The following is a 21658-nucleotide window of genomic DNA, read 5'->3' as shown; positions in this document are numbered from 1 at the left end:
AGGTGTGAGAGCAGCCTTACCAGCCCAAAACCAACAGCGGATTCCCCAAAGAATCAACACAAATGTCAGTTCAAAACACTGCAGCTCAGCTCCCCAAAGGCTCTCTGCTACCCTAGAAAATCAAAGCTGCAAACAGAGCACCTGCTGATCAGACTTGCTTCAGACTTCAGCTCCCTTTCCCTGCAGTTTCACTCCCCAAGGTGAAGCATTGCTGGATTTGCCAACTTTTCCAAACTCAGTCCTCTGACACAAACTCAACCGGGCATCCTGCACCACGGCTCTGAGTGATCCATCAGCATCAAGGTACTCTTATGGCAGCAGGCAAATTTAGTGTCAGCAGAAGTGTTTGATTATGCTGAATATCTGCATGTGCTCTTTCGAAGTTCCTAAAGTCTGCAAAAAAAGAAAGATCTGTAGTTTGGCCCAATGCCCCGTTCCCAAAGACGCACATCTTCTCATACTGAGACAACGATTTGCTTTTGCTGCTTGACCCAGTTCCTGGCTTGGCCACAGAGCAGGAAACTGTGCCCATGGTACCGTATCTTCACAGTAACAACAAAACTCAACACGATCTGCTCCATCTACAGAGCGCAAGAAGCAGCGATTGTGTCAGGAGCTAGAAGCAGAAGCGTGAAGTTCACAGGCACTGTTTTTGCTAGCTGAGTCCCACAAAAAGTGATGTGAGATAAGAGCAGTTTGAGTGCAGAGCAAACAAACAAACACCCTAAAGCATTTTGGTCCTGAGGCTTCAGGACGGTTGGAAGCATTAAGAAAGGCCTTCTCTCCTGAGAGGCATCCCAAAGGATATGATACTCATTTATCCTAAAGAATAAGCACGCTATTTAACCTCTCAAACTCAACCTGACAGAAAGTGTTTTGATGCAGCCTGTTTCCTGAAGGTACCAAAAAAGCCAAATCATTTAGAACCAAATCACTTGCTTTCCCACTTTAGATCCCAGCTCTAGAATGTACTCACACTCTTCACAGCAAGTTCAGGAACAGTCTTTTAGCTTCAGTTAAACTGAAATACTTTGAGGAATTGAGCCTGACTCCTTCGGGCTGCAGTCCAAGTCCTCCCCACCATTTTCACTACCTGAAGCCTGTTCAGTGCCTGGCAAGATGAAGTGAGAATCTTGACTCCAACCAACTGCCGTTAAACCACCTTCTTTTTTTTCTTTCTGAAAAATGCAATTTCACAGTATTCATTTGAAATGTAGATGTTGGGTATAGTGTCATGAAACTGAGTGGACATTCCCTCTTCTTGCGTGAACGCAAGGCACCATGGAAAGCCATGCAAGCACCATACACAAATGTGTGTGTGAGATATGAGGAAATCTTTCTCAGCTGAATGTTGGATGACCAACATTGGATGGCAAGTAGGCCATGCAACGCCAACAGGAATGCCTGACTTCTCCCCGGACAGAAGAAGGCATCTCCCTGAGGGGCAGCAATGAGCAGTGAGCACCAGGCAGGGTTTGCCTCTGCAGGCCTTGCAGAGGTCCATTCAGTTTCTTTGGATTTGAGAGGGATCTTGGAGTATGGGAGCTTGGGATGTAGAAATAGAAAAGCTGTTTGTGCTTTGAGTAAGGAAGTTTAAATCTGACCTGCAGTCAGGCTGTGCAGAGGAAGGGCTTTATCCACTGCTGTGCTCAGAGCAATCTCTCTTTTGTCTCAAAGGCCACTGCGCTATGACTCACACAGCCATCAGGCTATTAACACTTTTATTCCAACTAGTTATTTCTGGATTTCAGCAGTCAAAATAACTAAAGCCTAGAGTGCTTCCAGTGTAACTATAGAAATTACAAAAACAAACAGCAGCTCAGCCCATGGGTCAGCTGAAGCCAAGCTCTGAATCACACTTTTATTTTTTACCTATAGATATGAAGACAACAAATCAGTACAATTCTCAGCCACCTAGCAGACGCTCAGGTTGAGCTCAGTGCAGATGCTTCTCCATCTGTGGGAGATGCTTCCCATGGGACAGGTCCTGCACAGCTGCCTTGAAACAACAGGCAACCCCAACCAGAATATCATCAGACACGATCTGTAGATCCATTTGAGGCTAATAAATGTTGTGAGTTCATCTTTCTTCAACTGTATCCATAATCTGCTTTTTTTTTTTTTTAAAGAGAGCTCCTTATAGTGTTATCACAATACTACTTTCTTAACGAATGGGAAAGGATTCTGGATGTCTTCAACTTCTCCCTCTCTCTTAGAGTACAAATTTACCATATTTTGATCTTCAACGTTACTATAAAGGAGATCTCAGTGACCAAATACTCCTCAAGTATGCAAACCAAAGGCTGAAGTGCAACGTGAGAAACCCGATTAATCACAAACGAAGAACAAAGTGGTTTCAACTTACGCATGCTTAACTTTTAATTGTATGAATGACTGAACTAGCCTCTGGAGACTTCTCAAAGTGCAAAGAATGCCTAACGACTCTGAATGTAAAGGATAATATATATTTAAAACAAGGAGAATGGTTGTCAGTTTTTTATTAGTGTTTATTTATCCTCTACAAAACCTCTCTATCAAACCTTCCAGCAGGGCACAGACCGAGGGAGTGGAAGAGAAAAGCTAACACAGCCTACAGTTCTTTAAAGTCATGTGCCTCATCCTAACTGAAAATACTCAGAGCTCAACTCAATGCAAAAGCTCCAAGTTGAGAAAACCAACACATTAAAGAAGAAAAGGAAAAATAAAATGAATTATTTTTTCTTCTGCTTTCACAAAAACGTACCAATGCAAAGTGCTGTCTGCAGTCTGGTAGCCACGTTACAGAGAGGAGGGAAATGTTGTCCTGTGAAGGCTGAAATAATGCCTGCACGTGTTCCCAGAAGGGTCCCAGCTGAGAATACAGGTTGTGTGTGGTGTCACTGGGGTGTAACACGCTGCCATAGTGCCGAGAGCAGCACACAGGAAGCACAACTGTAAAACCATGGGTGTTGGCAAGGGAGCTCAGGGATGGGCACTGTGTTTGAAACCTTTGTAGCTTTCTACTGTAGATTAGTTGACATTTTGAATAACAAATCCTCTCTGTTCTGCAGGGAAAGGCAAGGTCCATCCTCATGCCCTATGGTGGGTCCTTGCTGATTGCCGGGGCAGGGATATTGTGGGAGTTGCCTTTCAAGGAAAAAACCAGGCCAGTGAAATCCCTTCCTTTGATCCCTCCTCCCCAACAATGCAGAAAACTGCTCGTTTTTGAGTAAAGATGGAGCCATAGTCACAAGCAGTAGCAGACACAAAAGAGACATCTGAAAGCAGTGGTTGTACACAGAAAGCAGTAACTGCTTTCCATTTTTAGATTTCACGGCTTATTTGTTTAAACCACAAGAAGACATTTGCATGCTACCCAATTCTGGTCAGACAAGAAAAAATAAAATAGAAATAAATGCAGAATGAAAAACAGCATGCTAACTTTCAAGGTTAATTTTAACAATGAAACACTTCAGCAAAAGTCCGTCATTGGAATTTGCTTTTTTTTTTTAAGAGGTAAGGAATATTATCAAAGCTGACTTTTCAAAGAGGTGGAAAGAAACAACAGAACCCTAACTATTATCTCCTCTTATTTTAAACTGCATCCTACACTTGACACAAACTTAGATCCGAATGCGGGATTACTCCTACTCTTCTCCTTCGCTTGTGACTCTTTCTCACCATGTTTTTCAGAGAAGCGGTTTGTAAATGTGACTCGCTGGGATGAAGTGCACCAGGAAGGTCTGTGCCACAATGGTTCAATGAACCAGGCTGTTCCTCAACCTCCTAGACTTACTGCTCAGTTCAGATGAAGCCAACTGGGAGGTCAAGTACCTGCTGGTGAGAAGGAAGATGTGTGATGCGGAAGTGCTGAACTTGGCAACTTCTGGCAAGTAAGCAGACTCTTAAACAGGAATTCATGGAGGTGCTTCAGCCATGCAGTATACATGGCTGCAACGTTGGCCTTTGGAGAACAAGTTTGGCTGTGGTGCTGATGGATGTAGGAAGCTTTTGAAGGGCAGGAGAAGAGATGCGGCAAGAGTCAAGGATATATGTGAACTTGAAAGTTTAACTACTGATAATATAAAAGCCTTTTTTAGTAGAAAATCATTTTTATAATGGCCTGGAAGAATCACATGCTAATACTTGCTTGTTTGCTGTGTTGGAAGCCAATGCAAAATCCCAGGGAGCTGCTTCCCCTGAGTCACGGAGGAAACTGACAAAGCTTCCAAAGAAGGCAAGGGAGAATTTTTCTGATGGTCTTGGTATATACAGCATACAACACAAAGAGTTTTGCTCGGCCTTTGCTGCCAACAGGCAAAAGCTGCAACATTTGATCAGCTGGGTTCCAGCAGATAATAAAAAAAAAAGCAACCTTACTATTTTTTTCTGGTTTTCTATCTGCGTCTTGGTTTAGAGGAAGCAATTCTTGTGCCACTTTTTAATTCTCATATCAAGAAAGGACTGCTTGCTGCCAATTTCCATTTACCCTACCTTTCATATACTGTTTCACTTTTTATTGTGAGGTCAAATCATCATCATCAAAAAGGTAATATGCGAAACAAAATGGATTGAGATACTTAGACAACTCATGCAATATTAAAATTCTTACAATCTATGCTGGAAGCAACAGGATATTTTTAACTTCATTACTAAAAAGACACCCATAAACCAGTAACACGGCAAACTAATGGTGTCACGCTCTTCTGCCCATTTCTGGTCTGCTTGGCAAAAAGTAAATCTTAATTATTTTCTCACTTCTGAAAAGCTTGATGTGTGCCTTCCAATAATTTATTCATGCAGTGTAATCAAGCACAGAATCTGACCCAGCTCAGCAGAGGCTTGATTTCCAGCTCTGTGGTTTCCACCGCTGCGCGTATTTGCTGTTTCCTTACCAGCAATTGTATCTCTTGCTTTGAATTCTACTGCAGGAAGAAGTTTCTAGTTGGTTTCTTTAACCTTCTTTAACCCTGAGGAAGTCTTCATTTCAAGGCTGAGGTGAATGGTGAATTGCCATGAACAGATAATATGACCATTTGCAATATTCTTCTTAATGACTGCTCGCTAAGTTAGCCATTATTCACTTGTGCCTGAAGTGCCCTGGCCAACAATTCTTTTCTGCTCACGAAGAATATTTTGTTGTTGTTTAACACACCCTATACCCAAAGAGACAAATGCTTGGAAGTGTTTACAATTGTTACTTGTTTCTTGGAAATAATGATCCATAGATAAAAAGAGCAGTTCTGCACTTACAGAGCTTCTGGTCTTACTGATTGTTTGAACTCACTTTTGAAACCCATCATGTTTGTATTTTATTCTGTGCCTTTGTTATTCCTTAAAGTTAAGTATTATGGGGCATACAGTACACTATCGTTATACTATAGCAGTACGGTTGTCGTGGAGTTGCAGTACATACACAATGATTCATTTGTTTCAATTCTTACTGAAATCAAGCAGAATAATCTGATTGCCTTGAAAGGAAGCTGGAGCTGGATGAGGACTTTGCATTTGATCAAGTCAAGACTCCTCCTCAGAGGCAGATTCTGTGCTCAGTCCTAACTGACAAATAAAACAACTCCCAGTTTTATTTGTAGTGAAAAGCTACAGGTGCACAGAGTGTAAGACTCATGTTTCGGTTTTGCCTTGCACTGCCACAGCAGAGAGCTGCTGCCTCTGTCCTGCTCCGGGGTCCCCATGCCAATGCAGCTGCCTGCAGACCCACATCACTTTCCCCATAACATCATATGAAGTGAATGGCAATTATGAATTGATTACATTTATGACATGAATGACCAAAAAGCTGAGCAAATCAAGGAACGACGTCAAGCCGGCTGTGTGCCACAGTCAGACATGCCTTGCAAAACGAGAGAGGAGCAGAGCTGGCTGGGCCTTCAGCAGGGAGATGGCGATCTGGATAGCGGTACTGGGAAGAGGCGGCACCACCCGGCGCTAGCAGGGTGATAACTGCACATCGCCGGTGCTGCGCACTGGCTGGAAGGGCTCAGGCCAGAAGGGTATCTGTGATGGCAGAGCCCTTGTCAGCAGCCATCAGCCTCTCCTCTCACCCTCCAGACCCCTCCAAAAGCAGAAGGATGAAAGCTGGGCCTGATAATGTCTGCGTCAAAGTAAAGAGGACAAAGTAGCCCTGTGGATTTTGTGGCCACAAGATGAGCCATGTTGGAACTGTGGGTGCTGAATCCTGCTCAGAGGATTCACACCGGTGAGATTCTGCTCTCGGAGCAGACCTTCAAGCAGAAGGTGGCTGTTTTTCCAGCATTTAGGCATTTCTTTTTGCTGCTATGCAGCCTTCTTCAGTGCCTTCCCTGTTCTCACAAAGCTGGGGATGGGGTCTGAGACCAGGGACTGAGAGCCTGGTGCAGACAGGGAGCTGTTGGAAAGGGTCCAGAAGAGAGCCATGAAGATGATCAGGGGGCTGGAGCACCTCCCTATGAAGACAGGCTGAGGGAGCTGGGCTTGTTCAGCCTGGAGAAAAGAAGGCTGCAAAGTGACCTCATTGCAGCATTTCAATTCCTACGAAGAGGAGGGGAATCAACTCTTTGAAAGGGTTGATAACTGCAGGACAACGGGAAATGGTCTGAAGTTGAGGGAGGGGACATTCAGGTTGGATGTCAGGGGGAAGTTCTTTACAGAGAGAGCAGTGAGGTGCTGGAACAGCTGCCCAGAGAGGCTGTGGATCCCTGTCCCTAAAGGTGCTCAAGGCCAGGTTGGATGGGGCCCTGGGCAGCCTGGTCTGGTATTAAATGTGGAGGTTGGTGGCCCTGCCTGTGGCAGGGGGGTTGGAGATTCATGATCCTTGAGGTCCCTTCCAACCCTGGCCATTCTGTGATTCTGCGATTCTGTGACAACAGAAGGATCAGTTTGACAAAATGGTGCCTGACATGGAAGATCAGTGCCATCTCCAAGTACAAATGGTGGCAAACTAGTTTGGTTTTGTCTTGTCATATGCCTTCCTGGCACAAACCACCTTACCCAAGCAAATAAAGCAAGTTTTTGGTTCTTTGGAGGGGATTTCTTCACTGGACCAATTCACTGAGTATGTGTCACCTATTGATTCACTGAATTCATGTAGCATTTACTTTTTAGATGATCACTAGTGTCCAAGCATGGAGGAAACATGGTCAGAACATTGCATTCTGACTCTTCCATTGCACAAGTCCGTTATGAAAGAAAGAGTTATGTAAAATTCATGGCGGATTTCACTATTTCCTATTTAACCGTTCTGCAATAAGCATGTACAATATCCCAGAAACTCACTTCACGTACAATAAATGTGAGTCAGAATAACATAGCTTTTAACATCCTTACAGTAAAACAGAGGATGATGCTGAACTTTTCCTCTGCTAACACAAAACCTTCCACTTTGACTCACAGTCCTGAAGCTGGCAGATACTCTGTAGTGTATTATTTAACAAACAGCGAATACAGATCTGGAATATTTTTATTGTTGTTTGGCTGCTGTATGTACAGAATGTAATTACAGCAGATCGTTATTAGTATGGTATAGAATTTTCTGGAAAAAACATTTTCCTGTGCATTGCCAGCACATAGCAGTCTCTCTGCTAAGGACACTCTAAAGGTCCAGTAGTGAAATATCCCTGCTGCCAATGCTGGTTCCACTCCATTCCATCCCATCCACCATCACTGGGGCTCCCAGAAGCAGCTGGCCCTATGACCAGCCCACCCAGATGGAAGCTGGGGTTTCCCCTTGGACAAGCTCAGTGCCTTTGGTAGCTTCAGTGCTGGCTCCATGGGGACCATAACAAATACAGGAGGAATTCAAGGCTCTCTTTGTTTGCAGTCCAAATAAATACAGCAAGGGCAAAAGATCCACAGAAACTGAACTGTGGTCTTAAGACAGAAGATAATAAAAGGAATTTTGTCAAGATAGTACGCCGGGAAGTGGGGTTTACCACTGCTCTTGTTGTTACTGTTTGAATCCAAGGGCTTTTCTGCAGTTTTACAAGCACAGCCAAGCTGCCACGTATCTGCTGGCATAGCTGTGATAGCAGAAAAAAGAGCATTTTTCCTGGTTTAGTTTATATTGTCTAGAAGTGGCTTAAGATAAAGGAAAAACATGTCACTTTTCCTAAGAACATTTAAGCAAGAAATTTATCAGCATAGTAATATGGGTTTAAATTAATGCGTCAGCATATTTGCATACAATCTTCCTGCAGATTGCACTGGAAGTGGAGCTTCTTGAGACAACGTAGCAGTTGTCTTTTCACCAGCATTATCTGTAAACTGTTTGGTGGGACAGAATTCTGCTGTATCACAAAGCCTGGATTACTGCTGTTTCCCATGGGAATATATATCCCTGGAATAAGAGTTTTGTTAGAAAGCCACGGGGGAAAAAGGCAGCTGCTAACACCACTGATAGTGCACAGCAGTGCAGTGTGACAGCAAACTGGCAATGGCTGCTATGGGCTATTCGTTCTAAAGATGCTTTTTTTCAGAATCTAGCTCGAATGGCATCGCTGCAGAGGGAGCCCAGCAGCCACAGCAACAGCATGCAACATAAGAGGATGTCCTAGAGAAAGAGGGTGCAAACGGGTCAGTTTTTACACAAAGAATGGATTTTTTGAGATTTTCTGAAATGGATCAGTGCTTCCCTAAAACTCCCAAAAGGCTGCAGTTGTCAGGGAAGGTGCATGAGATCTCTCTGGCCACTGGATTTCACTACTGGAGGAACTGGAATCGCTGGGGCTGTCGGCCACAGCAGCTGCTTGGCAGCCTCTGTCTTGTCTCAGGCTCTTTGGATGAACAACTTGACGCAACAGGGAGATGTGACCTGCACTTGCCTCCCACCGTGGGTGCTGCCCCATCAAACAGGATCACCATTCAAAGATGCAATGGGAACTCCCCAGCACCTTTTGTATCATGCATGATGACTTCTAGGCCCTCGCTGCGCTTGGTGCATGAGTCATGCAAATCTTATGCCACGCAAAGCAAAAATGGCTCCACCATGCACAGATTTTATCTCTCAAATAGAAAGTGATTTTTTTTTTTTGGTGACTTTACTCCTTTGAAGAACTTATCGATTTCTGTGAAATCACCATAGAACTGTCTGGCTCTCATCTCTCTGAATGGAAACATTTTGTTGAAAGACATAACGCAAAATGAACCGAAACCCTGCATTTTAACATCCATGGCTTTCAGTTTCCAGTTACTAGCTAATGGAACTGCAGATCCCATATCTCACACCACACCTCCTAGTTTCACTGACTGGAGCTCTCATGACAGCAGATCCCTCCTCTTCCCATCCCATTGCTGCTTAGAATCACAGCTCTGCCCTTGATCTCTGTTGACCCAATTGATGCAAAAGCTGATAGCCCACTGAAGCCTGGTGCTCAACTCTGACATTCAGTTTCAGTGTTTAATGAAGGAAAGCTATCACCAGTTATAAGGTGCTGCGCTTAGTAGTAAGGAATATGTGGGGGAAACTGCTCAGATTATTTAAATTTTGCCCAGAAGTGCAGTCCTACTGATTTAGAATGTGAGACTCGCATTTTTTGGCTCCTGGTTTCTCTGTAAGCTCTGATATTGCTAAAGAATATGAGACGCCATTTCTATTTCAGGACTTTTTTTCTGATGAGTCCAGCCAAATACTTGTATCTGAAATCCCTTCAGAGAGGACAAAAAGGTTTTTCAAGCAGATTTGTGCAAGCTGATAAATTTAAATGAAAGCGTCAGATCTAACGCTCCAGTCTGACTGCACACCTGCTCAATTCCGGCAGCTTATTAAAGACAGTGCTTACTTGGTCTTTCTGTCCATTATGGATGCAATTTATTTAGCAAAAGAAAAGTTTATTGCCTATCAGTTGCATCACTGTGACTACTTGGTGCTATTGTTCTGCTGCATCATTTGCCTTTTCTTGCTGGTTCAAGCAAGGACCCATGAAGATCCCACCACACTCTGAGACAGAACCAGATGTGGAGTGAATTTGCATTACCATTTTCTAATCCAAACAGGTATCTTGACTGCATCAACCGGATGTGCAGCCAGAAGTGGCTGGCTGCCCTGCTACAAAATGATCCTGTGTACCTGAACCATCAATACACCAAGGCTTTCTATCTGGATTTGCTTTCCCTTGCTCTACGTCTTTTACTCCAAAGCTCAGATGATGTGTTAAAACACTTTCTGTCTTCAAAAAAAAAACCCCAACCTCTGAACTAAAATCCACAATGTTATGATCATATAGAGATCCAAGTTACGTTTCCAAATCCAGTGAACCTGAGTCAAACCAAAACGTGCCTGTGGGTGCACAGTAAGTTCTGAACAATGAGAACTGGGGCTGACGCTGTTGAAATCTCCACCTAGCCCACGCTGTTAAATTGCATGCAACTCATTTGCCTAGAAATATGCCTGAGACATATCACTTGGGTGCATCTCTGTGACTCTCCCTCTTCATCCCTGCTCTGGAAAGATCAGCATGGTGAAATGTTCAAGCAGGTCTGCCCGGCCCTTCATCCGCAGGTTGTGTCCCCTGTTCTTGGATGGTGGGTTTCACCAAAGCCTCTCTGGGGCCACCACGAGGTAAGTGCTGAGGTAAGGGGAGCTCCTGGGGACTTAAAGCAGCAGTCTAAACAAACATATCTTTTCCTGGCTAGCTATAGTATATTTGAAACCTGGTTGTATCAGGCATCTTCTGCCTGACAAAATTTCATTCCGTTTTAACATTCAAGCTACTGACTCCAACAAAGAGAAGAGGCAAATGTCATTGTCCACTAGGAATCCTCTAATAGCAAACAGCTTTAACTCACCTTCCAGCACACCAAGTTTATTTATAGAATTTTGAAGATCATTTCAGGCACAAAAGACGTGGAAATACAAGAGACAAATAGGTCCTTTAGGAGAAGAACACAACAGAGCTGCAGAGGATGTAATTCACTCTTCTTTCCATTTAGCAGTGCTGCTAGTGATGGTGAAGTCTGGGCAATGTGCTGTGTGTGAGCAACACAGTCCTGGATAGGATGGGCTGTAGGTTGCAATTCTCCTGGCTGGAGATTTCCATGCAGAAAACGCCTGATAAAATCTTATTCACTCTGAAGACAGATAAATCATTGTAATTGTTCTTCAGAGCCTGAAATAAATGCAGCCTCTGGTAAGGGTACAGAATCTGAGTGGGCTCAAAACGGAGCTTGAACTCCACAGGAGACAAGAAAGCCTGTGACACTCACCCCCTCAGCATAAGGTTGAACATAACTCTGGCTGTGCACAAAAAAACGTCTCCAAACATGGCAGCACCAAACTCTTTGCACAGATAAATAAACGACCCTGATGGTCACGTGCTGACACCAAACCTTGTTCATGGACATGGCTCAAGGTCTAAGGCACTGGGGATTGGCTTCTGGCTGAAAATTAGTAAAGCTTCTTATTAAACCAGCTATTCAAATCCATCATGTAAAGAAATATTCCTAGCCATTCTGATTCCAGCACTCCTTTCAAGAAGTGTTAACAAATAAAAAGAGAATTGCAAAAGCCCTGCAATTCAGGAGCAAGGAAACCTGTACTTAGCATCACTAATTCTTGCCTTACCCTATAATTTAGTTCTCCTCTTTAAGTTTTATGGTAAACGTGGGATTTTCTGGAATGCCTCAGATTTCCACTTTGGATCCAAAGGTCTCTTGGGTAGGGAGTACATTCACATGTTTTGTTAGTAGGAAAGCAGATTTGTGGAGGTACAAAGCACCACAAAAAAAGATCTCTAATGGGTTGCTTGCACCAGACTGGTTTAGGTTTTGGCTGTGGGCTTCTTCCTAATTCACAAGGCAATCAGACACTCCTTGTTGTGCCAGATCAACAATTTGTTTTCAACAGCTCCGTTGGTGGCTGTGCTGTAATCACAGCAGGGGACACCACTGGAGATGCCTTTGTGTGAGTGTGGCCCAGCTCTTGTGCACGTTCACCAGCCTGAAGTGCATCCAAGTGTTCAAGCAGGTACCCAGGGACACTTGTGTGAGGACCTACACATGTTGTTGTGTGCCTGGGCCTTGGTCACTGGCCAGACTGTCCCAAAAAGGACAATGGATTCAGATTTCCTGTTTCTAGCTTCACAGAGGCATGTTTTCTCAAAGCTTCTTCTCTTTGTCGTGCTTTCCCTCCCCAGCACACCTTTCCAGAGAGAATTCTCAGCTATGCTCTATCCCCCACATGTCCTGGAGCACATGTTCTGAAGTGCACGAGCTGCCACACTTTTGCCAGAGTTGCCCTTGAAAATTCAGTCATGTAAGAAACAAAACAAAACGTCTCAGTGAAATTCCATAGGTGTCGATTTAAAAATTGACTACTACTGCTAAAGTACTCTCACATACCATGAAATTCTATTGTAATTTCCTTCTAAGCAGCCTGGGGTTAATGAGGCTGAAGAGAATGATAGGAAGGAAATTATATATTCTTTTTTTCTCATCATGTCCCAAATGTCACCTTTGACCTGTCTTTCTATTTCTGGCATGGACTAAACTGCCTCTATTTATTTAGCAGCCTACACACCATCACAGTAACATAGCAACAGTACTTTCAGTTGTGAATTCGGAAAAAAAAAAACAGAGAAAAAAGAACACGTTTTTCATAAGCAAACTGTTAAGGCTTTACAATCTAGTAACTACAATAAATGCTTCTGTTTTCCCTTTTACAAGCCAGTACTATGAGGTTCCCACTCTGCAAAGCCAGTGGAGAGATGCCTGAAGGAAGTGGGCAGCATCACCACTGAGATGGCTTCTAGCTGTGCTAGTCACGCTTGCCCCTGACCTTCTTGTTTGCTTGTCCTAATGGTGTTTCAGCTCAAACAGTTCTCAAGCTGAGCAGAGATGAAAGCAGGAGTTTGGGGACGATACTGAAATAATGATGGAATGTATTTGGTGTTTTCCCTTCAGGTTTCAAGAACAGTTTCCCATTATCTTATGATCTGCAGCTCAGGTGATCTGTCCAGAAGCGGCGCAACAGAAGACAGTGAAATGAAATAGGAGCAACAGTCCCATTTACAGCCAACATTTAGCAGATCAAATCTCACTACAGGAAGAGTAAGTGAGCGGAGAGCCATAAAGCACCCGTCACATCAGAGGGGTACTGCCTAAGGACACTTTGCAAACCACATCTAGTGGGAGCAAGGTGCCCGAGTACCTCAGAAAAGCAGTTCCCTCAGCAGTGCTACTTATTTTTAAGCCTAGGGCCTCAGTGAGAACTCAATCACTTTATTAGGATGGGTTCAAAATGTTGGATTTATTAAAAATAAAACTACCTACGATTGCAAAGCTCCTACTATAAATATTAGTAAACAACACAGATGCAGTAGCTGGAGCAGTAGTGAGCGCTTCACGCAGCAGTGTGGGCCTTGTGCAAGTGTGGCCTCATTGCTTCTGTAAGCCCAGCTGGTACCTCTTCACTTAGTGCTCCTCTGCAGAGCTCCGGGCAGCGCACGGCCACCCAGCCTGCCAGCAGCTCTGCAATGTGTGCCTACACACCTACAGGCATGAGCGTCCAGCCTGCCCAGCCCCTGCAGAGCAGGATCTCACAAGGCATCAGCTCAGTGCTTCTGTTTTAGAGGCTTTATCACCCAGACCATGAAATCTGCAAGTAACAAATGGATGACTGCTCCCAACTACTGGCTTCTTCTTCTTGGCACCACCAGCTCCTGTCAGCTTAAACAAATGTCTCCACAACTGCAAGATCCTTGACCTTCCACAAACAGTTTGTAAGTTTGGTATGTGAAAACAGACTGTCCGCAAACTATGCACTGTGCTGAGATTACAACGGGTGCACATTTAGAAAGGGCCCCATTATGACCATTATTCTGCTCAACAGAAATGCAAATGCAGAACCCGCAGTCCCCAGGGCTTGGGATTCACAGGGCAAATAACATTTGCCATTAACAAGGCTCACAGAAACTACTGTCTTTTAAAACGAGCTGCCAAAAATGAGTCAAAAGCTTTCAGGTGTCAATCCGAGTTCCATTTAAATTAACACCTTCATTTAAGTAATTTTGAACTCATACTAGTAATGACATTTTACTGTCTTTTCATCAAAAGTTCCATAGGAACAGATACTGAGCAGCTGCCATGCACTGCTCCAGGCTCTGGTGGAAAGCTGTGAGGTGGTTTTGACTGCAAGGCTCAGTGGGGTTTCTGGCATCAGCTACTTTAGAAGAAGGGAAATAGCAAAATCTCTAAGAACAGTGGTTTCATTCTGGCTATTAGAAAGCTATTAATGAGTTAAGCTCAGAAAGGAAAGAGAATGTTGTGCTGCTGTGAAGGCTAGACACAGGTTTTGTTTTATTTTTAACGAATATCAAGTACTAAATTATGCAGCAGATTTTAAAACCAAACTTTGCATGGCTTTTAGGGCTTCTTTTTCCTGACATAACACCTACAAGAACAAGTGAGGAATTTTATAAAACAGAAAATAAGAAAAGGTTGAAATCTAGCATTTTATTCAACAATAGGTGAGAAAGAGGAAAATCTATTTTATCTGGCTGCTTGTAATGTTTTGACATGCAAATTTCATTTCAAACATGGCATTCTTTCCTTGTCTTATCTCATTGTTAATTCATTTCCAACTCAAATGAAAAGGACAAGCAAACAAATAAAAGAGACTGTTTCTCTACAAAGTGATGCCATAGGAGTAAACTCACCCTTTCCCCTGAAAACATCACGCGGGCATAATGTGCATTCATAGCATTTTGACACATCGTCGATAAAAGTAATGTGTTTATTCACATTACACTTTCCATGCTACAAATAGTTCACCGAAGTGCTACTTTTAATGCTTTTTCCTCCAATATATGTTCAGTTGCATCACCAGTTTAATTACCACTCAAGTTAACATTTCCTTCTCAATTTCAAACATGTTTTTTTTAAGTCTTTACTTTTGAATGCAAAGAACTGATAAGTTGGCTTTCTGTTTTGAATAGAAACCAATAGCTGGACATTCCTGTGCTCTGAAAACATGTAGGCAAAGATTAAACTGGGGCTTCAGAGCTATTACAGCCCCACCCAAATAAATAGTCTGAGGGAAGTTATTCTGCTTAACATTCTGATACTCAGGTTGCCAAGAACAGCAGTGTTTTTTAGAAATTATTTTTTCTTAGAAGTCAGCCTATCTCGTTGAACATTGTATTTGAACTACCAAAATGCAGTCAAGATGGAAGAAAATGGTCTAGAATAAACACTGTGCTTAACCTACCGAAGCGCGATCAAATGGCGGAACGTGGTCCGGTTTGCATCACTAACACATCACACTAATTATAAACATTTAAGGATGGAAGCTCCTCCCTAAAATACATTTTCTGTTGTTGTTTTACCTGTGAGATCTGTTTGTTCAGTGTTTCACAAAGAAGGAGATCAGCTAAAAGGCTCCATAATCTTCATCACAGGGCACTCTAATTCCCACCTTCCCCAGATTTGCACACATTATCTAAACGCACTCCATTATCTCAATGCAATTTGGGGATGTGGATTCCAGCAGGGTATGAAAGGTGGCCATAGCTCTCTGTTCAGAGAGGGCAGAGCATGAGAGGCTCTGTAGGAACATCTGGAAATGAACAGACTGATGGACAGAAGTTACATTCTAGTTATTTTTTTGCAAAAATACCCCAGCTCCCAAACAGCAGCAGAAGTATCTGAGTCACACAGCACTTGGGGATTTCTTTCAGACATGGCAGTGTCTCTACACGACACTAGAGCAGAGAGCAGCTCCACGTCCCACCCGCCCCTCGCTGTGCTGAGTGATTCTTGTTCCTATTCTTTGAGCAAATTCTTCCATAGTTCTACTTTACTTTTTCTTCTTAGTGGCCAGTAACTTCCCATTTGCTCTCCTGATAAACATCAGAACTTCAGTTAAAAATGAGGAAGTCATCTAAATTCTCTTATCTCGTACAACCATAGCGATGGGCACAATGGTCAAGTCTCGGCCAATCCCCCAGCAGAGGCAGCCATCTCGTGCTACCTGCTGTGCCCTTCTGATGGCCCTTCCCACGCAGACAGCAGCAGGGACACTACTTTCCTACCTTTTTGATTTATGACACTGCTAATTTTGGTTCTGTGAACCTACCCAACTTGCTGTGGAAGCCGTAACTCCACAGGCCATCTTTTAAACTTCACTTACCAGAACTTGCCTGCAGACACCCTGTATGGCACAAATCCCATACCCAAAAATCCAAATGGATGTAAACTCTTAGTTTCAACCTGGTCAAGCTGCTCATCTGATGCTAGCTGAGCCCTCTACCTTTGCAGCTCCGACACTCCAAGAAGTAGAGTGTTAAGAAGTGCAAAGCTGAATTTTCTCCCCTTTATTTTATTTTGGACTCTTGTTCTAGAGATGCTGAGAAGGAATTTAGATTTTCAGTAGTGTCTGAAGAATCCAGTTCATCAAGTAAAGCGAGTGACTTGGTTTTTTTTTTTGAGCAAGTGGTCTTTCCTCATCAGTTTGTACAGTACTGGAGATTAAAAATAGTTCTTCAGCTGGGGTACAGCTGTGCAGAGCTGGCTTAATGGAGCTGCACAGACCCACACCAAGCAAGGGTCTATGTGCAGCCTTCCCTCCTGCAGCCCACCTAAGGAGCACTCACGGAGCAGCAGGTGGGCTGCTGCCTGTCACTGCTGCTCCTGAGCAGGAGGAGCTACAGCACAACGGCTCAAGGGTGGGTTCAGATCAGCTGCCTGCTAAAAATCTGATCTTCATCTCCTTATCAGCACATGAAAAGCATACCTTCTCCACGGCATTTATCTCTTACTTCATTAAGCACCCTCTCTGCCCTTGCCATGCTTTTATTTCCCTCGCTGTGACATTCTGCACTGCCTGTAAAATGCCCTTGTTTTCCAGACCATGAAGCGATTTTCTCCCTATTTCACTAAGCAGAAAACAACTATTACGATTCAGTGATCAGGTACATCTCAACATGAAAAGCAACATAAAGCTTCATGTTCAAGGCCGATGTTACAGAACTGGGCTACAACACCGCCCTGATGTTGTGATTCTCATCTGTAACACAGACTTTCTCCACTTGAGGTTCTTTCTGCCTAATCCAACCCCTTGGCTGGAAGCATTTAGCTCTAACTCAAGGCACAGAGCAACCACTGGACTTGCAGCAGGTTCTTCCATGCCATCTAATTTCCTGCAGAGGCTGGTACTCGCGATCCACTAATGCCCATAACAGACATCTCTAGTGGGGCCAGGTTTTCTTCCCTGAGTCTGCCTGAAACTGCATTTTCAGCCTCGAGCAGGACAGACTTCACCTCGCCATGCCACTTCCCAGTTTTGCAGAGCGCCTTCTTCCTCTCTTGCCCGCCCCACGCTCGGCTCCCCTGAGCCCCCAGCACACATGGCCCCAATGGGCAACAGACCCTAAAACAAAGTGGGGAAATGAGAGCAGCACAGCTTTCAGGTCACACATAGGGGATAAAGAATGGCAGCAAACACCCACAGTTCTCCCTGGAGAGTCCTCTGCCTCCCCAGCCAGGCTGCTATGGCAGACTCACATTTCAGGTGTCAGGCAGAGGAGCAGAACTGCTTGTACTATGAGCACAGTATCAGAGTATTTGCCTGCTGGAGCGAGGCTCCCTGTGCTTTCTAATGAATTCTCAGTGTTTAGCACTAAGCGCTCTGTTTTTACAGAAAGTTACATGCGGGTAATTAATCTCATGTTCGTTTCCTGCACATGTAAGGGAGCAGCCTTTGTTAGGGAATGATAAGACACTTCTAAGAATAGTACTACTGAGAGCATCAGCTTTGCGAGACTTTACAGGAAAAATACATACTCCTAACACCTGCTTTTTGTTTCTCAAAGTTTTGAAAATAACTGCTAACCTAGAGCCAAATCCTGCCCTTGTTTATGCATGGAAAGCCTGATTGGTCTCAGTAAAGAGCAATTAAAAAGGAGGGCATGTTTTGGTCTTTAGGGTCCCATTTTTCAAAGGCACGCTGCCGTAATTTTATAAACATTAAACATTCCCACTGGTTTCAGGGGGACTATCTGCAGTTCCCAGTTCCCAAATTCATCATTTTGCCCAGATCCCAATGAATGTCGTGGGACTTTCTTAGTGATGGGTAAAGCCTGAGGAGCAAGAAGGGATCCATGCTCAGGCACAGCTTGGGCCTGATGCTGAACTCAGGGAGATGTATGTTGGGAGGTGACACAGAGGGATGCAGCAGGCCGTGGGCAGCTCTGCTGCAGGTGGTGCCAGCAGGCAGGAGGGCTGCTGCCATGCTGATGTGTGGCTGTCGGCTGCTCTGTGGAGCCAGCACCAGGCTGATGCTTGATGCCTCCTGAAGCCTGTTGAAGCAGGCTTTGTTTTCCAGCTCCGCTGTTTTCAAGCAGGCAGGGCGGTTCGGCTGTGCTGCCTTCCAGCCCTGAGCGAGATGTGCAAGCTGCCACACTGGTGGAAGTATGAGAAGTGAACACAACGTCTTGCAGCACGTGAGGGACGTTTTCCATTTGGTTTGCATCATCTCCTCTGTCACCAGTCATATGAGAGGGAACACCAGCCTTAGCTGTGCTTACAGCAGATCTTTTTCTGCTTTATTGTAGACAAAGGAGTAGTACATCCTCCTAATCAGAAAACAAAGTCTAATCTGAAGAGATCCAGCTAATCTAGTCCTGCTGGAAGAGTAGCACAGAGCCACTGCGCCAAGGTACGTAGTGCAAAACCCAGTGGGGGTGAGCTGCAGGCAGTGCCGCACTACTTGGAGCCCCTGTCGCGGCCGTCCCCCTGCCTGCATAATGGGGGCTTTCAAACCCAGCTTTACCACTTTCTGTTTTCTCTGCTTTGTCCTTTTATGAATATTGAGTCATCAAAAATAGCTTCAGTGGCAGAGTTATTAATGGTACCAGCTGGGTGAATCAGTGGCTCCTGTGCTGTCTGGTGCATGCTGCACGGGGCTATTAGCACCCCTGGGACAACACACGATGAGAATTACATGTCCATATTTTATCTGCAGCTCCCTTGAGACACATCACTGTGCTTATTTTAGAACTGGAAAACGTTAGTGGAACAAAGCAAATATTCGGCCATTTCAATGGTGTACTACAATCTAAGAGAAGAAACTCCAGCTTACAGTAAGTCAAAAGTAAATCCAATCCTAACCTCAGTAAATTTGCCTTTCTCCTAGTTTTAGCAGAAAGGAAAAACTACACCACTAAATGATCTCTGCCACGTTCTTCATAAGGCACTTATTCCTCATACGATACGAAAAAGCTCACATCAGCAGTCTGGCAAAAAAACGCTGATAAACAGAAGCGAATACGACGAATGACGTGAGCTGCGCTCGGCAGCGCGGTGCCCGGGGCAGGGCAGGCCGGCAGGGCGCATAGCGCAGCGTGAGCATCAGCGCAGCACCTGCACGGGGATCATCAGGGCGCAGGACGGCCCCCGACGGGCTTACGGTTTGATCGCTGTCCCAAGCGATTTTATTTATTTGTGAAGGATATTACCCGGAATACCTTCCTTGCAGCTCTGCAGCGATGCAGTTTCTTATGTTTGCAACGCACACCCGTTGTTTCTTTTTGTTTGTTTCGGTTTTTTTGTTTGTTGGGTTGTTTTTTTTTTGTTTTTTTTTTTTTGTTTTTTTTGCAGAAAAACAGATGCAACGCGGAGCGGGAGCCGTTCGCGCGGAGCAGCGCCAGTCCCCGTACCCGCAGCCAGCAGGGGCTGGGCAGCACGGCCCCCTGCCGTCCCTGCTCCCCTGCCCCAGCCGCCCCGGCAGCACCGTTAAGTGTCCGCCTCTGGCGCACTGAGCTGCTAAATAAAAGTATCCCGACCGCAGCCGTTAGCAAGCGTTACAGGCATCTTAACAAAGCTGAGCCTCCGAATGGAATGTGCTGGCTTTTTTTTTTTTCTTCTTTTTTTCAGGGGATTTTGCGCTCTTCCATGGGGAAAACGCGTCCGAAATTCTTACGAGGCTGTTGGTTACGGTAACGTTAACTGAAAGCGAGCTGCGGTTTTTAACCTAGAGCACGTTGCATAACAACAGCGGGGCTGCACGCGGACGGGGCACCGCAGCCCGCGGGCGCACAGACGGACCGCGGCTCCGTCCGCTCGGTCGGGACGCGCCGGGAACGGCAGCCCGCCGGGGACGGACGGGCTCCGCGCGCACTTACGTATCGCTTCAGCTTCCTTTCAGGGGGCGACTTGATGAGCCAGCCGGTGCAAACGACGTCCCCGGAGCTCATCTTCCCCCCGCTCCGCGCGCGGGTCCGCGGGAGCGCGGCCGCGCCTCGTTCCCCGGCGATCGGCGAGCTTCCTCCGGCCCCGCTCCCACTGCGCTCCGGCCCGGGGAGGAAGTCATGACATTGATCACTGACACGGCCGGCCCTCCTCCCTCCGCCGCGAACACAATGCAGCACACCGAGCACGTGATGGGGACGACGGGGACCGACGGCCGGGCGGGGTCCCGCCGGTGGCCCCGCCCGAAAGATGCGGCGCCGCGGGCGGTGAGCGCGAGGGGCGGCCCGGGGGTGGGGCGGTACCCGAGGATGCTGCCGGTACCCGGGGATGCCGCCGGGCTCGCGGCTCCCGCCCTCCCGAGCACCTGCCTGCAACACAACGTGCCTCGCCGCTTCTTCGCTTGGCTGAGGGTTTTTGTTTATCCTCCTCTCCTCACCTCACCTCTCCTCTCCTCACCTCTCCTCTCCTCTCCTCTCCTCTCCTCTCCTCTCCTCTCCTCTCCTCTCCTCTCCTCTCCTCTCCTCTCCTCTCCTCTCCTCTCCTCTCCTCTCCTCTCCTCTCCTCTCCTCTCCTCTCCTCTCCTCTCCTCTCCTCTCCTCTCCTCTCCTCTCCTCTCCTCTCCTCTCCTCTCCTCTCCTCTCCTCTCCTCTCCTCTCCTCTGTATCCCATGCGGTCATAGAAATTTTCTAGAATAAATGCGTAAACTGAGGAGCCTGGGCACTGTTAGAGAACACAGAACTGAAGCACTGAGGTCCTCACCAGACTGATCTGATACGTGCCACTGGCAAAGACCAGCAAAGGGGCATCAGTCTGACCCCAAACACAGGCACACTTCATCTCAGCCAGTACCTAAGAGGAGTTCTCTGCTTGCAGTTTTCTCTACTTCCCCTTCTCAGGCTCTTAATGTTTCAAAGAAAAACAACCCCTGACTACTGGTAAGCCAGAAGAGAACAAATTGCCTGATTGCATTTTGTGGAAAGCAGGAAGGGGAGTGATTTTTTACATGATGTAATACAGATAGGACAAGGGAGAACAGCTTTAAACTATAAGAGGGGCACATTTAGGTCAGATGTGAGGAGGAAAGTCTGTACTCAGAGGACGCTGAGGCCCTGGCACTGCTGCACAGAGCTGTGGGTGCCCCATCCCTGGAGGTGTGTAGGGCCATTGGAATGGTCCCTGGTCCCTGTGCTGGGGGGCAGCCAGCCCACGGCAGGGGTTGGATCTCCGTGATCTTTGAGGTCCCTTCCAACCTCAGCCATTCTATGATTCCCCCATGTCCCCACAGGCACCTGACTGGAACACACAGGTGTGCTATTTGAACCTGCTCGTTTCCATATCGCAGAGCTAATGGTGCTGTGAGGAATGCTGAGCACAGTGTGAAAGCCCTCACTGCACTGCTGAGAGGAGCAATCAGGAAGGAAAGGAAAGGCAGAACAGGAGGACTTATTTGGTTGACAAATGTGTGGGTATCAAAACAGGAAGAGATGCCACAGTAATCTGG

The 21658-nt window shown here is 45.7% G+C and overlaps 1 protein-coding gene across 2 annotated transcripts in view; it reads right to left on the bottom strand.

The window, feature by feature from the left end:
* Window positions 1–20373, bottom strand: part of GAB3 (GRB2 associated binding protein 3) — a 54786-nt gene extending 34413 nt beyond the window's left edge. The window contains exon 1 of one of the 2 annotated variants that reach the window (XM_052673508.1): window positions 20091–20373. In XM_052673508.1, the coding sequence (XP_052529468.1) occupies window positions 20091–20162 (72 nt within the window). In that variant the 5' untranslated portion in view covers window positions 20163–20373. The remainder of the gene's footprint in view (window positions 1–20090) is intronic. The other variant, XM_052673506.1, reaches the window with a different exon arrangement.
* Between the last annotated feature and the right edge of the window lie 1285 nt (window positions 20374–21658).

The sequence above is a fragment of the Tympanuchus pallidicinctus genome, unplaced genomic scaffold (genome assembly GCF_026119805.1).
Source record: "Tympanuchus pallidicinctus isolate F22 unplaced genomic scaffold, pur_lepc_1.0 scaffold13, whole genome shotgun sequence".
NCBI classification, from domain to species: Eukaryota; Metazoa; Chordata; class Aves; order Galliformes; family Phasianidae; genus Tympanuchus; species Tympanuchus pallidicinctus.
Note: the sequence above shows the minus strand (reverse complement) of the source record. Positions and strands in the feature narration are given on the sequence as shown.